Below are 16,303 nucleotides of genomic sequence, written 5' to 3' on the forward strand. Positions count from 1 at the left end.
ATATTCAGAGAGGAGGAGAGACAGAGAGGAAGATCTTCCATTTGATGATTCACTCCCCAAATGGCCACAATGGCTGGGGCTGAGCCGATCTGAAGCCAGGAACCCTGAGCCTCTTTTGGGTCTCCCACACAGGTGCAGAATCTCATGGGTTTGGGATATCTTTGACTGCTTTCCCAGGCCACAGACAGGGAACTGGATGGGAAGTGGGGCTGCTGGGATTAGAATCGGTGTCCATATGGGATCCCAGGCCTGTGAGGGGAGGAATTTATCTGCTAGGCTATCACACTGGGCCCTAGAAGTGTTTTAATAATCAATTATCTTCAATGTAGTTTCATATAAATGAGTCTTTTTAAAGTTTTATGCAACTGAGACAACCCCAGTGTTTATATGTGCTTTAAGATCGGCCATCTAAAATTTAAACTTGCTTTAACTTTCAGATTTTCCTAGTTTGCTATTCTTCCCCGTAGTTTAGTGGATTGGATCTTTATTCATCCTTCTTTGATGTGTTTAGAAACTGAACATCCCATAGGCAACCTTGTGTCAGCTCCCTCTGAGTTCTGACGAGCAATTAGTTTTATCAGTATGTGAAGTAGGACGCACCTGTGCCCGTCTGAGCCCCTCAGTGTCCAGGGCCTGTCAGGGTGTGGCACTGGACACACCTGTGCCCGTCTGACCCCCTCAGTGTCCAGGGCCTGTCAGTGTGTGGCACTGGATGCACCTGTGCCCGTCTGACCCCCTCAGGATTCCTTCTCCCCTCCACTCTCTAAGTGTTTTGAGTTACAGTGTTTCTTTTTTTTTACTTTTGAAAATTTCCTTAACTCTCTTCTTCATTCACGGAACAGTAATTTACCGCATTGTGATCAGTGCTGTATGTAAGCACAAGGACTTGTCGGTGCTGTTTCCTGTGGGGTTTGCTTGCTGTTCCCATGAGGGCAAACGGGCCACGCACCTGCAGGCCACCCACTCCTGCTTGTCGGCCGTGGCCCTGAGCTCAGCTGCCATTACCCGCTGATAACCACTCACCTGCTCTGCCCCAGGGTTTTTCCCTCTTCAGAGCATAACACACGCAGAATTTCACTCCTGGCCCCTTGATTCTGACTCGCGCTTGGTGAAATGTGTTGGCCCTGCTCATTCTGCTATTTGCAAAGTCCATCATGCTGATATACTGCACAGCCTGCCCAGCTGCTGGCCGGGCTGTGTAATGCCCTGTGGAGCCCACCTCGGGGCAGTCATACCTCCTTAGAATCCTCTCCCTCAAAGTGAGGACTGAATTTAGGGACCCATTCTCAACAGAGAATGTGACGGGGGTGCAGATATGGCACATCCACGGTCATGTCAGGCAGACTGTGGCTTGCACCCTGGGTGCCATCTCTGGCGTGCCTGACCTGAGGGAAGCCGAATGCTGTGGTGTGAGGCTGTCGGGACAGGAGGCCGATGTTAAGGGTCTGGACGTGAATTTTCTGAGTCTGGCTGTGGGCAATGAGGACCCTTGAAAAGGAGAGCCATCCCTCAGTCAGGGCTTAGGATGACTTTGGTTTTGGCTGATGCCCTCAGATGGACTGAAACCAAAGGTGCACAGCACGGCCAGCCTCAGGGCACACGGCCAGCCTCAGGGCACACAGAAGGCACAGAGGGGAAACAGCTTCTGCAGCGAGTCTGGGTGCGTTCTGTGACACCGAAATGGACGATGCAATCCAGTCACCAGCTGAAGGGCACCTGAGGGACTGCTCAGAATCCCATGACTGGGGCTGAAGTAGACACTGTTTCATCACTGGGTCCTAGCAACAATCTATGTGGAAGCTGATAAGAGACTACCAACTGCTCTGTGGTGCTTTGGTTAGTGCTGGGAATTCTCTGACATTTCTCACCACGCTTCTCTGTCTGTCTTCTCCCCTCTCTCCCAAGGATTCCAATAACCCTACCAGCTGGGTCCTTTGTGCCTCTTGGCCATTTCCTGGCATTCCCATTTTTGTCTTTGGATCCTTCATGTTCCATTCTAGAGCTACCTGACTCATCTGCTGCCTCTCCAGTTTATTTTTAATAGATTTTATTTGAAACAGTTGTCTAATTAAATATAACTTTACTTATTCCACTCTCTCTTTTTCAGTTCTATTAGATAGGTTTCTTTATCATTTCCAATTTCTTTAATCTTGTGAAGTAGAGAAAAATACTGGGTTTCGGGTGCACTGCGAGTATTTGAGCTCAATCTTAGCAGCACTTGTAGCAGTACTACACGTCTACACTTGACAGCTGTTTCTGCTTGTGCATTTCTTACTCTGTGTGCTTGCCTTCCTGGTTAGATTTGGATGGTGTGCGGCGTTTGGGGCTGTCCTTGTGCACAGGTTTAGGTGCATTCTCCCAGGAGTCTACAGCCCTGTGCTCTTGGAGCATCTCAATCCAACCTTCGGGCAGGGGTAATCCACGGGTGAGCTCAGGTCCCTGGGTTTAGTTCACCATGGCTCTCAGGATGGACAGCTCAAGACCCACCGTGGTCTGGTGGAAGCCAGACTCACATTCTATGCCTGTCCTTCCAGGAGGCATGGGAAGCAAAGCTGGGCATCCCCTCTCCAGACAGGCAGATGCCCCTAGTATATCCTCGCATGGCTGCTAGGGCACCCCTCATCTTCCTCCCCACCCACACCGGTGCCGTGCCAGTATCTCGTGACCCAGACAGAACTGCAGCGCCTCTGATCAGACCTAACAAAATCCCACTGACGCTCATGACTGTTCCCGGGGAAAGCTCGGCCTAATCTTCTAACAGTCTGGAGCGCTGGAGTTCCTTTATGTGTGAGATAAACATATTTGTTTCAGCAATCATTGCACAGCATTGGCTACACACAACCAAGCTTATAAAGAAAGTCTGGTATCTACTATCCCTTCCACGTCACTGAACATGCCTGGGGAAGTCTGGCATTACTATCCCTTCCATGTTACTTTCCTGCACATTTCTTAGGAGAAGCAGACACATATTCTCAAACTAGAATTATGGGTAGAGCATGCATTTTTCCCTGCCCAGTGTAAGATGAGCTCTACAGTAGTTCTTTCAGAACTCCCAAATCCCTGCAAAATCAACAACTGAACACAGTGTGAGTTACTCTAAATAATAATTGGTTGAAAATCATTCTTAAAGTTTCACAGCTAATATTCTGTTTTCTACTTCTTAAGCCTTCTTTGTCTTTGTATTTTAAACCCATTCTTCCAAGGAAAGGTTGATAAAACCTTAAAACACATATTCACTTCTGAATTTAGACAGGGCTTACCATTTGAGACTGAATTTCCATTTTCAGCAGTCATTGCACTGGACAGGGAGTTAGATAACTGAACTCCATGGCTATTTGCATTTTTATCTCGAGTCTCTGAAGCAAGTTCTGATGTAGGCAGATCACCCCGGACAGTCAGGTTCATGTTAGTTTCAATACCTAAAATAAATTTCAGAAGACATGATTATTTTGTGATACGATATACCAAACAGTCTTGAAATCAAAGTTTAGAAGAAAATCATGTAACTTATCAAATCAAATCTTAACTATAATGAAAACAAATTGATAACAATCCTCACTTAAGTCTGTGGCTTATGTAATGCTCACCAAGTTGCGCAATGATACTGTTAAAAACAGAGCGAAGGGAAACAGATGTCATAACCTGAGTTTCCAAAGATACCAACACACATATCACACAGCACGCTGCAGGCTGCCCATCTTTAGAGGCAACCCATTCATGTCCCCAGTTTTTGTTTTCTAGTTCATAACTTTGCAATCGAATAAGGCAAATTTGCAACTTTGATGAAAGAAGAAACACAAGAGCCCTTTGAATAAGTTCATAAAAAATGGAGTCAAAATACAGTTCTTTCGATGCAACCATTTTGAAATGTATGCATGGTTTCTTCATGGTATGCATTTGCTTTGAACTTTCTGAGAACTTTTTATAGTTTCAAACATATACAACACTATTGTGAAAGCTCCTGTTAGCCTCTTTGGAATTGTACTAGTGAAAACGCCACCTCTGCATTTAGGCACTAACATGATTCCCGAAGGGTGGCCTGGGGCTCACATCGCATGTTCTGAGACGTATTGGCACAGAAGCCACAGTCCCCATGTAGCAACACAGACACTCTGATTTTTCCAAAACTATGTGGTCACTGACCAAGGAGATGCAGGCAATGCCAGGGCTGCAGTTCCTTGGGGTTCCTGCAGGACCTGTGGGCAAGCTCCACACGTGGGCAGAGATTGCAAACCAAGCACCAGTGTCCCACACAGCCATTTCCCATTCCCCACCACTCCCTGAGCTGCAGCCCTGTTTCAGGCTGTGCAGGCGCTCCTGGGATCGGCCTTAGTGTTTCAGGAACCGCACAAAGCCTCCCACCTCTTGGGAGGATTTTTTTAAAGATTTATTTAGTTAAAGGCAGAGCTACAGCTAGAGATAGCTAGATCTTCTCTCTAATGCTTCACTCCCCAAATAGTCCCAACAGTCAGAGCTGAGGCAGGCTGAAGCCAGGAGCCTGAAATTTCTTCCTGGCCCCCCAGATGGGTGCAGGGAGCCAAGTGCTGAGGGCTTCTTCCACTGCTGCAGGCACATAAGCAGGGAGCTGGGTGAGACCTGGAGCAGCCGGAGCGGGACAGCTGTCCATGTGGGGTGCTGGATCTTTGGTGAGACAAGTCTCAGGTACTACATTAGGACTCTCCGTGGACATGCAATACAGCTGAGACTATCTTCAAGAGAAACATTGCTGGGCCTGTGCAGTAGACAGCCTAGTGGCTAAAAGTCCTTGCTTTGCATGTGTGGGATCCCATATGGATGCCAGTTTGTATCCCAGCTGCTCTACTTCCTTTCCAGCTCGCTGCCTGTGGCCTGGGAAAGCTGTAGAGGTCGACCCAAGGCCTTGGGACCCTGTACCCACATGGGAGACCCAGAAGAGGTCCTGGCACCTGGCTTCTGGCTCCTGGCTTTTGATCAGCTCAGCTCTGACCATAAGTCTGCCTTTGCAATAAATAAATAAATAAATATAAATAAATGAATCTTTAAAAGCAAAAAGATAAACCTTCTTTAAGTTTTAGGTCAGCAAATTATTCAAAAGAGATAATACACACATTCGCATAATTATACTTTAGATTGAGTGAAACAGCACTTTCGCACCTCTGAGCCAAAACCCAAACCAGGATCCCCAGAGAATCAGGACTACTTTCACATGGCTGGAACATGCCAGGATGAAACTTTAACAAACTAATTCCATTTCTTGTTCACTAAAAGACAGATTGCATTGTGCCACAGACACGCTTAAAACTCCTGAGAGAATTTCTGTTGCCTGAAATCTGAAGAAAAGGAGAGAGGCTGGGGAGAGAGGAAGGGAGAAAGAGAGAGAAAGGGGCAGACGAGGCAGAGAGAGGATTGTTAACCAAGGAGGACCCTGACTTGCTTCTTCCTGACTCTTCCTCTGGGACTTCACCCTTTCACCCCCCTGAATCCAGTGCTCAGTGGTGCTACAGCATCAGGGGCTTGTCTAGTGCCCCACCTGGATGGTCAGTGATGCGGTGTGCCCTGCACAGCAGGTGGGTCCTGCGCCAGGTCACCTACACAGATCTCTCAGTTACACAGACAGAGCACGGGTCCTCTCTGCTCGGCAAGAACTGTGAAGAGTCAGCGGCAGGAAATGCTGGCTAGACTGAACCAGGGAGAACAGAGGTGTGTGAATGCGTTGGAAGCATCACCCTCAGAGGACCAGCGGAGCCATGGGCCTCCCGACCCTGCACAGGAAGGAAACCAAAAGACCCTCGGCTAAGCCCGTGACAAGTGCAAAGCTGAGTCGACCTTAACTGCAAAGCTATGGAACAGCCTGAGAATGAAGAGACATCCACCCAGTGTAGTCAGCTCTAGTCTGCCTTTTCAGAAAAAGCGTCAGCCTGCGAATAGCAGGTTGAGTTCGAAGGCTAATGTTACAGCACTGAGACGCTGCACCGAGACACATCTGCCCACACTCCCAGTGCGGCTGTTTCCTGGCACTTGTGCCATTCGTAATTCGGCTGTTTACTGAGTTATTAGTTATTTATTGTGCCAGGGTCTTAGGTGCCAGGAGCTACAAAATTACTCCAGATAGAGTTTGACTCCCAGCAAGCTCTCTGACAGTAATCGGATAAGCACACAGGCCGATCACTGGAAAGGGGGCACTGTCAGCTAGCTGGGGGCTACATGGCATTCTGACAGCATGGGTTATAGCCAGGATCCCAGGGTCGCCCTGAGTCCCAGGAGGACAGAACACCTGTGTTGGAGCTAATGTCGAGCCATGGTGGGTTAAGCTGTTACTCCTGCAACATTTGCAATTCTAAGTGGATGCCAGCTCCTGTCCTGGCTATTCCACTTCCAATCCAGCTCCCTGCTGGTGTGCCTGGTAAGACAATGGAGGTGCCTGAGTCACCGAGTCCCTGCAACAACACAGCATCAGAAGATGCTCTAGATCCTGTTTCAGTGTAGCCCAGACCTCGTTTTTGCAGCCCTCTGCAGAGTAAACCAGTGGATGGAAGACTCCCTTTTCCTCTCTCGGTCTCTAAGTTTGGCTTTCAAATAAATCAATAAATCTTAAACAAGTATTTTCACGTTTCAAATTAGAAGGTCCAAGAACAGTCAAGGCAGCCTTTAAAATTTCTCAGGCAAGTTGCACTACAATCCTTACCTCATCTGTGAAGTTTTCTTTTTCCTTTTCAATTTTAAAAGCACTCCTGCTGAAGGCGGACCCTGGAAGTAGTAAGGGGCAGGGCCTTCTGGAGGTGAAGGTCGGTGCTGCACGCACGCACAGTAACCTGACGTGCGGTCCATCTCTCATGGGGTGCCGGCTCGCTGCCTGACAGACCCTAACAACTGCAGACACATCAAGGACATGTTTATTCCCAGATGAGGTCACTGAGGCTCCCAGAGGTTAAGCCGCAAGCAAGCATTTCACAACTTGGCTGGTGTTGCAACTGGTGCAGATCCAGGGGCCCTGCCGCGACCGCCTACCCACATTTATTCTCCCAGGCTTGGCTCCTGCATGGCAAGTTTTCCTTATTTCATGTACTTCCTCCCTGTGACTGATTTTCTGGGACTTTGCAGCAATGGGATGGGAACTGTACCCCGGCTGCTGAAATGCGGTTGCAACATCCACAGAGATTCTTGACTTTCTGAACTATGTGTCAGCCTCTGCTTATAGATACCCTTCTTCCAGTGAAACCCAACTAGGCAAGCACATCCATGCCCAGCTTGTTGACTTTTGTCCATGTGGACAGCTGCAGGACTCCAGGCCAAGGAAGGGCAAGGATTCCCTGTACCTACACAGGGCAGGGATGACAGCCCTGACCCCTGAGTCTGAAGATGAGCGCTCCGTGTGGGCAGTTGAGGTACCACAAGGAACCAAGGGCCAGGGTCACTGGGTTTTGCACAGTGAAGGGGACACAAGGACCGAAAGCAAGAGCTGAAGACCCGGCCTATGCCAGCAAAGGAGCAGAACAGGGATTTCTGCAAAGTCCTGGCTGCTCCGGATGAGTGCTTGAGAAGTCGGCGTCTGCATTCCAGGAAGAAGAGGGGCTGTGGGTCAGGGATTCCCGGGCGGGCACTGGGCAGTCCGAGCTGGTCTGGGTAGGGATTCCCGGGCGGGCACTGGGCAGTCCGAGCTGGTCTGGGTAGGGATTCCCCGGGCGGGCACGGGGCAGTCCGAGCTGGTCTGGGTCAGGGATTCCCGGCCGGGCACGGGGCAGTCTGAGCTGGTCTGAGCACCCCCATGTTTTCTTTCCTCACACAGGCCGGATGGCCCCTTCACCTCTCTGTGCCTGGGACTGCCTGCCGCCCACGCTTAGACCGACGGTGACTTTCAAACTGGGTGCTTACTGGGCAGGAAGTCAAGCTGCTGAGAGATGGGCTGGGGGTTAGGTCCTCTGGTGCTCGTAAACTGGGGGCCCGCGAGTCTCAGGACCCCAGGAATGCCCAGGAGGAGGGGGAGACAGTAGGGGTAAGGGACCCTCCACGCTGGGAACCTCGCTGCTCTCTCTTCCATCACCCTCACGTGGGATCCTTTCGCAGTGTTATTTTGTAAGTCTGAGACAGGAGCCAGGTCTCAGGAATGCGGCAGAAAAAACAAACTCGGAGAGTTTGGCTGAGCTAATCCTGAGAGTGCTACGTCAGGTATAAAAAAATGCGAAAATACATCTTGGAGTCATTACTCATAGCAGCCTGTGCCGCTATAGGAAAATTCCTCAGCCAGGAGGCTGCTGTGCCCCAGGGAATGCGCCTGCTTCTCCGGGCCTGGCAGGAGGGAAGGGCCCAGATGCCCACAGAGCAGCCGCCTGGCACGCGGCGCAACTTCCTGCGGTGGACAGTGTAAGCAGCCCGGCTTCCCAGCGCCCGCGTGGAGACACTGTCATGGGCGCCTGCACACGGCTGGCTGCTGGTTCCCGAAATGAGCTTCTGGATTGCGTTCACCAAGCTCTCCAGAATCTCTCCCAGCTGTCGGAGGAACCGGCCCCCACCGGCTGCCCTGGTCCTGTGCTTGATGGCGTGACTCAGGCATTTGGCAGTGACCTTGGTCATCGGGGACCAATGTCAAGCAATGAAAGCACCCACAGACCCAGGGATTCTTCCGAAGCTTCAAGGCCAGGTGTGTGCAGCCCGCAACTGTGTGCCGAGTGGGGGAAAGACGGAGTGGGAAGACCCAGAGGTCGGTGATGGGTTTGGGCCAGCCTGCTTCTAGGATACCTGAGCCATGGGAGGCAAAGTTTGATCATCACTCCTTTGCTCATAGACGCAGAAATGCAGGCTCCAGGGAAGGGAACAGATCTGCTGGCTGCTAGGCACTGACACAGCTGTCCCATACACACACCATACGTGGCAGGCTGCTTACGATTCTCCACACATCAGTCACTTAATAAGCAAACAAACAAGATACGGGGCTGTGGTCATCATGAGGCCTGGCATGCTTACAGTCTGGAATTGACCCCAGAGCTCACACCTGCTTTTTAAATAACTTGTGTAAGGAACCACGGACTGCATTTTCAGCCGTGTTGTGTGGCACAAAGTGCCACAAATGCTCACTTCCCCGGGGCTGAGTAGGGTGGGAGGCAATGCTGCTTGCCCCAGTCAGCCTCTGTCACCCCGAGTGGGGTAGGAACAGGGTTTGCCCGAGGAACAGGAGCTAAAGTCGGAAACAGCAATGTGTGCCCAGCGCTGGAAGGATGCATTCACTGAAAACCTAGACAACTGTTAGTGTAAGTAAGAGTTTCCAGGACTCAAAATGCACAGAAAAATCAAGTTGTGCCAATTCATTTTCTCATTGAACCAACTGCATAATATTTCTTTGCCCATTTCTTCTGTGCCTGCCATGGAAGAGGAAAAAAAATCCATTTCTTTCCCTTTCTTGGTTCTGCAGTAGCGTCCTGTTACATAAACAGTTGACTATGCATTCCGCACACACCAAGCCGACCTGGCCTCAAGCCCAATCTGAGCAGCACCTGATAGGAGGTGAGGTTACGTAGGCTGCTGTGGAGTTTGCACTTCAGCCCCCGAGGCAGATGCAAAGCCAGGAATCCTGGAACCATGAGCATGCGGCAAGGCTGCACCTCACCTCGGGGTCATTTGTTCAGGAAAATGGCTCCTCCTTACTTCCCCAGGAAGTGACAGCACGGTGTGGTGTCCGGCCCTTCTCTTGGGAGAACCCATCTACTGCCTGGCCAGTTGCTAACACCTGCCCACCTCCAAGGCACCAAGTCAGAGACAGACAGCGGAGGAAAGATGCAGTCACAGCAGAGGGCTTGCTGGAAGCCTGCTACATGGAGCCACTTCTAAGCTCTGGAATCCAGTAGGTGCAGCCCGTGCAACAGGGAGGACTGCAGCTACAGACCTTGAGCAGCCTGCTGGGCATCAGGGAACTAAGAGGACACGTGGCAGAGCTGGGGCGGAGCCACCACCCTGACCCCCCAGGGGGGACTCGGGGAGCTCATGTGTTTGTGGGTGATATTCCCACTCCAGTGTGGAAGCACCACAGACACCAGCTGAAGACCCTGCCTGCACACACTGCTTCCCACCTGCGGGTTCTTCAGCAGCCTCAAACGACCAATCAGATAGATCCATGTGAACCCAGGTTCTGTTCAGAATTCTCGTCCAGCTCCAGGGGCGGCTGCTTTGATAGCCTCAGCAACTGCATCCTAGCTGGCACATCGGCTGACATCGCTAATTCTTTGCAAATCCTATGACTCAGTTTCAGTGGATCCATGACATAGAAGGCATCTCACAGAGGAGTTGCCAGCTATCCTGAAAGGACAGAAGGGGGCGCATTAGTGTGTCCAGGGAGACCCCATTTGACCCAGTGGAGTGATTTGTGATCAGCCCTTCCTATGGTGTGTGTGTCTACACATCAAGGAACATAGCAACATCGAGAGAAACCTCTCCTCTCTGCCTAGCCTGGTGGTTACTCCAAGGCATCGTTTGACTTTGCCCTTCACGATCCTTTGAGCATACAGACGAGGCCCACACTGGCATCCGGCATGAGGGACAAAAATCCTCTGGTCCGCTGGTCCTTCCTCTCTGCTGTTTTGTCTTTGTCTTGCTCCACCCCTCTGAGTACCTCCTTGTGGTCCAGTGTTTCAAAGGATGCATTATACTTACGGGCTGGGACATGGACGCACTGGGTCACAACAGGCATGTAAGAACCCAGAACAGAACACTCACAGGCACCACAGGAGGTCACCTGCTAGGAACTGTCACGGTGTCCCTAGGGCAACTGTGACCTTCAGCCCCTGCAGCCTCTGGAATCCCAGAGGTTCTCGGATTTGCACACTCCATCCCACTAAGCAGGGTGCCTGGTACCACACAGACCAGCACGCGGCTTTCTGAAGGCGTGAATCGTGCCCTTCCCTGAGTTTTCTTTTTCAACTCTCTCTTAAAATCTTGAGGCAAATATCAAAGAGCGATGTAACACATTCTTGCTAGTTTTATCATGTTGCCTAAAGTCAACCTCTGTAATTCCTAGTTCTGAAAAAGAATGAATTGCTTTGAGGCCAGAGCTTTTAGAGGTGGATTTTTTTTTTTACACTCATTATGGAGGGTTCCCTTAGATACATTAAATCCCCACAGACATGGAAATGCACTCTGATGAGCAGCTGGACCACATCACTGGGTTTTCTAATGACCATCAGATTAAAAAGACATTTTTATGATCCCACATGACTGTGTGTCCCACACACAGCCTCTCCCTGTGTCACTCTAAATTAAACATGATTTTAGCTCCCAACAAATGAGGGAGAACCCCTGCTGGGCTGCAACGACGTCAGTCAAATTTATGCTCATGATTAGGGTCTTGCCGTCTGGTGTGGCATGCGAGTGACTCAGCTGTGTTGACTGTTGTGCCTCAGGTTTATGTGGTGGAAATGGGGAAGAGACAAAAGGAAACAGAACCCTGCCTTGCAAGTGGACAGCCAGATAACAGCCTTGAAATGGAGCATTTTTATTAAGGACTGAAGATGACAGCCTTTAAAAAATATTTATTTACTTTTATTGGAAAGTCAGATTTACAGAGAGGAGAGACAGAGAAAAATCTTAAACGTGTTAGCACTCTCCAAGTGGCTGCAAAGGCTGGAACAGAGCTGATCCAAAGCCGGGAGCCAGGAATTTCATCCCAGTCTCCCATGCAGGTGCAGGCTTTGGGCTATCCCTGACTGCTATCCCAGGCCACAATCAGGGAGCTGCAAAGGAAGTGGAGCAGCCGGGATACGAACCAGCACCCATATGAGATCCCGGCACCTGCAAGGCGAGGACTTTAGCCACTAGGCTACTGCACTAGGCTCAGGTAAATATTCTTAAGGAAACCAGTGTATGAACAATGTAGGGAGACCTTATTTCAGGTCACACATAAAGGTAGCGCCACAGCCAATCTAATTCTCATGGAAATGCAAAAGCAAAGTTTCCCTTTGTCCTCCAGGATCTGCAGCTGGGCTTTGGTCACTGGCTTAAGAAGAGGTGTGTGAACAGATGCAGGGCTTGTGACACCAAACACAAGCGCTTGAATAGGGGACACGCCGTGTGAGCTGTAGCTCAGTTCTTGGGGATACAGGGGCTGGCAGAGTGACAGCCCCCCCCAGTCTCATCCAAGTCTTTGCCAGCTCATCAGATCAGATCTTTCTGATCACATTTTTTCCTCAATGGACAATGAAAATGAAGACCCAGAGGATGCATATTTTCCTAGAAAATACCTTTGAGTACCAACTGAACATGTCAGTTCTTCTTTTGTTTTAATCGATATTTCTTCTGCAAGTGTGTACTTGGTTGTGGGCCAGAATCCCGGGTATGAAGGTGCTGTTGGTGTGTCTGCAGGGACTCTGGGTTCTCAGGTGTGCAGGACGGGGAACACTCTCCCAGGAGTCAGCGGTAAGTCTCAGATCTAGCTCAGCTCTAGCTCTTGTTCAGGCCCTGTGTCAAAGCCTAATTATTTGCATAGAGAGAAAAATGAATCATGTGGCAATTTGTTGCATTATTGTAATTGACATGACAATAGGGGTGGCTAATGCTATTATGTCTGAGAATGAAAGCTAGACTCCGGGAGCACCGAAGAAAGAACTGACAGGGCCCTCAGAAACCACCACACAGAGGTGTGGAATGTTCCAGGCTGGTCTGGGCACTGATCATAAAAATGATGCAAGTCGGTCACGAGGCCCTAAACACTGGAAGGGAACTGACAACGGGGTTTTCTTTCTCTACTCTTCAGGAGAGGCTGTGGCACCGGTCTGGCCTCAGTGAGGGGAGCACTGCATGGCCCACCTCGCTTCTAAGTCTCTCCTTCACAGTCGGAGCAGAACTCCAGGACAGTGTATTAGGAGGCAATAATGAGATGCAGACAGTTAGCAAGGTCTGTATCGACTCGCTGAAGGGTTGATGCAAGCGGCTGCCAGTATAGGGCTGGAGTTTCCCTTCATAGCCCCCATTGGGCTTTTAATTTGCAAACCAGTGTAGATACACAGCGCACACTGGCTGCTTGCTTCAATGGCTGATAGCATGAAAAAATATTTACCGGTTCTGAAAGATAATCCATTTCTGAGAAGACCGTGGCATTTTCTGAAAGTCAGGTACAGTGCATTCCACAACACCCTGTGCTCGGAGCCCAGGACGAAGCACTGGGAAATGTGCTATTGAATACACCTAGTCTCAGACGGTGTGCTGGTTTTCTGGCGTGGCCTTCCCGTGTCAAGTTCCATGGGCTGTGGACAGTCTGACCACCGTGCTTAGCAGCCCCTGACTTGGAGTCCATGTGCATTTCCCAAGACAGCACAATTCAAAGGGCAAGCTTTGGGATTGGGTTGATCTAAGCATTTAAGCACAGCCTTCTGTCTGGTTTTGCTCCTGGGGCACCATATTCCATGAAGCCAGTGGGCCCTTTACTCCCAGTACCCCTTCCTACCAGGAGGTCTCTGGCATCGCTGTCATCAGAGCCTGTGCCTGTGTCTGCACAGTTTAGGAGAGAAGGCACTGCACTCTTCTGAACACTGATGTGCACAGACATGGGCTCTCCATGGCTTCTGGGAGCCCGTGTGTCTCTCTCCTGTTCCCATCTGGGGGCTGCTGACAGTCACGGCTCCCATTGGTCTGTTTTTGTTATGGTAACACAGGCTACTTAGGAAAGAAAGAGGACGTTTATTTGGTTTTGTGCTTTGGAAGCTCACAGCCAAGACTGGGTAGTCTCCATCATGCAGTTATGCAGCAAGGGCGCTCTTGCGGGCAGAGTGTCGAGGCAGTGCAAAGCATCACGTGACCAGAGAAGGTGCAGACCTATCTATAAAATCTCTTTCCACAGGGATTCCCCTGGATAAGTTACTTTATTTCCCAATGACCTTGCCTTCCTAACACGTTAAATTTATTCCACTTCTCCTTTAGTCCCATTAAGACATGAGGGAACAGATCTTTAACATGTGTGCCTTTGGGTGACACTCAGGCCAGTATCTACATCACCACAGACCTGTGTTCATCCTACACAGCTGTTAGCACAGTTCCCGGCACTCAGCCAGGTTTTACCAGTCACGGAACTTCCGCTGGGGCCTGGGCAGGCTCAGACACCCTCCTAATGATACTGAAGGTAACTTCCCCTACATGAGTCAGGTGCTTCTTAAGGGAAGAGAGTTGGTGAGCTCTTTGCCAGTAAACACAACTTCAGTGTGAGTCCGCCTTCGGTCTAGAAGGGACTTCATCTGCAAGCGAAACTTCAAAGGGACTGGGACACCCAGAAACTCAGTGAGGAAATGCTGGTTTGGCTCATGAGGAAGGAGCCCGATCCTGCCTTGAGTGTTATGGGCCCCTGATACTGCAGAGGACGCTCATGGGAGAGATGAGTGAGGAGGGGCGAGTGTATGACCTCTGAGCATATCTCACTGTAAAAATGCTGTGTGGGTCTCAGGCATGCCCAGCACGGGGCAGACTTCTTTCCTGCTCCTTCCCACAGCTTTTCCGGATGATGAGTTTAGGTTTAACATCCAGAAGGAATTACTTTCCAAGGGAAGGACTTGGCACCTTTTAATTTTAATTGTTTTCAGAGCCAAAAGGGCATACAAGATAGAACTTAGGGTTTGGGAAAAATGAGACATGCTTGATTCCTAAGTCAGTGACAGATTTGTTTTGGTGATTAAGGGAAAATCACTTAATCCCTGAGAGTCTCTGGGTGCTTGTTAGTAAACGGTGCTTCCCCGCGCCCAGGGAGACGGGAGCTGAGGAGGAAGCAGCTGTGAGCTCTGTGCCTGGAGAGGGCCGCTTAGAAACACAGCTGTTGATGCAGGGACAGCTGACACGTCGGGCTGCCATGCAGCACAGCGACTCACGTGCTCATCGCCCACTTCACCCATCTGGATCTCTGCAGCCCTTGCAGAAGCAATTCTAGGCGTCTTTCTGCGGCACCCGGAAGACACGAGGAGGCAACCCAGCACTTGCTCTGGAAGACAGAGCTTAGAGTGCACTGGTTCCAGCAAGGACAGAGGGCCCTTGGTTTTCCCTGTTTTTGTTTTTTTTTTTCTCCCCAGAGACTCCGTGCTACACTCTAGGAGGACCATCAAGGACCTGGAACGCCTGTAAGACCCCTTCCCTCAACTTGGCACCGAAAACCTGCCATCTCCCTCTAGCCCTGCTCACCCAACCGCTCCTCCTCCTCCACAACTGTGCCTGTCTTCTTCCAGACCCTCTTGAGCTGGGCTCTACCCACTGGCCTCCCTCCACTCCAGTGGTACCAGTTTAACTACTGGGTTCCCTGGAGCAAGCCTCATGCTTACATTAAGAAAATGCTTATTGGTGACTCTGAAGGAATGAGCGAAACAAGTTCACACAAGTGTGGTTTAAAGGCCCTGGCTTCACAACTTGCCTTCTCAACTTCTGGACATTTAGAGAAAGTGTTGCAAGCTGTGAGGGAAAACACGGAACAGATATGTAGGCCTTTAAGAAAACATGGTCTTCCAGCTGACAGAGAGGGCAAAGACGTTGTGGGTAGGCGTGCCTACCGATCAGTTTATCAATAGTTGAAGTTCAGATCCAAATATAAGTGAATAATTGTTTTCACAGTGTTTCCTTTAAATATTGGTTAAAACTTGTAGTAAATGCCATTTTTCACTGACTTACGTCATTTGTGTTCTTCATTTTTTATTGATCTGTTTAGTTAAGGGGCACTGTCCTTGCTTACTCAAATAGCCTTTCTTTTTAAATTCCTTTTTAGGAATTTATTCCGGAGCAGCCGCTTTGCTTGGGGGTAAGACCGACGGAGAAAGCTCTGTCCCACACCCCTGATCTGGCCTTGATCCCTGCTTCAGGCTTCTTTTTACTATTGTTCTTCAAGATGTATTTCCTTTATCGGAACGGCAGAGTGACAGAGGGACACACAGGGAAAGATATCTTTGAGTCAGAAAGTCCACCTGAGTCTCTCACATGGACGGCAGAGGCTTATGCATATGGACAGTTACAGCTGCTTTCCCAGGCGCACCAGCAGGAAGCCAGCCCGGAAGCACAGCAGCTAGGATTCCACAGGGATGCCTGTGGGCAGGCAGAAGCTTAACCTGCCGCAGCATGATGCTGACCCCAGGGTACAGTACTATGGCACTGTTCTACCAGATATTTGGAGGGTTAGAAACTGTGTGGCTGCGAGTCCCACACAGGTACTCTGCCTGGGCACAAGGAGTCAGTGCCAAGCCCGAAGGGAGGCGTCCTGAGACACGGAACCCCTCTCCCACACATGTCCCTCAGTTATAAACTGGGCTTTCCTTTTGCACAATGTAAATTTTGTTTCCACATGGCACTCATTTGGAAAACAGGGAAACCTTGGGTCTAA

The 16,303-nt window shown here is 50.0% G+C and overlaps 1 protein-coding gene across 2 annotated transcripts in view; it reads right to left on the minus strand.

Annotated features, from left to right (window-relative positions):
- Nucleotides 1-16,303, minus strand: part of MYO16 (myosin XVI) — a 375,466-nt gene that overhangs the window by 31,733 nt on the left and 327,430 nt on the right. For both annotated transcript variants that reach the window (XM_058670587.1, XM_058670588.1), the window contains one exon: nt 3,261-3,419. In XM_058670587.1, coding sequence (XP_058526570.1) covers nt 3,261-3,419 — 159 coding nt within the window. The remainder of the gene's footprint in view (nt 1-3,260; nt 3,420-16,303) is intronic.

Source organism: Ochotona princeps, chromosome 12 (assembly GCF_030435755.1).
Source record: "Ochotona princeps isolate mOchPri1 chromosome 12, mOchPri1.hap1, whole genome shotgun sequence".
In the NCBI taxonomy this organism is placed as follows: domain Eukaryota; kingdom Metazoa; phylum Chordata; class Mammalia; order Lagomorpha; family Ochotonidae; genus Ochotona; species Ochotona princeps.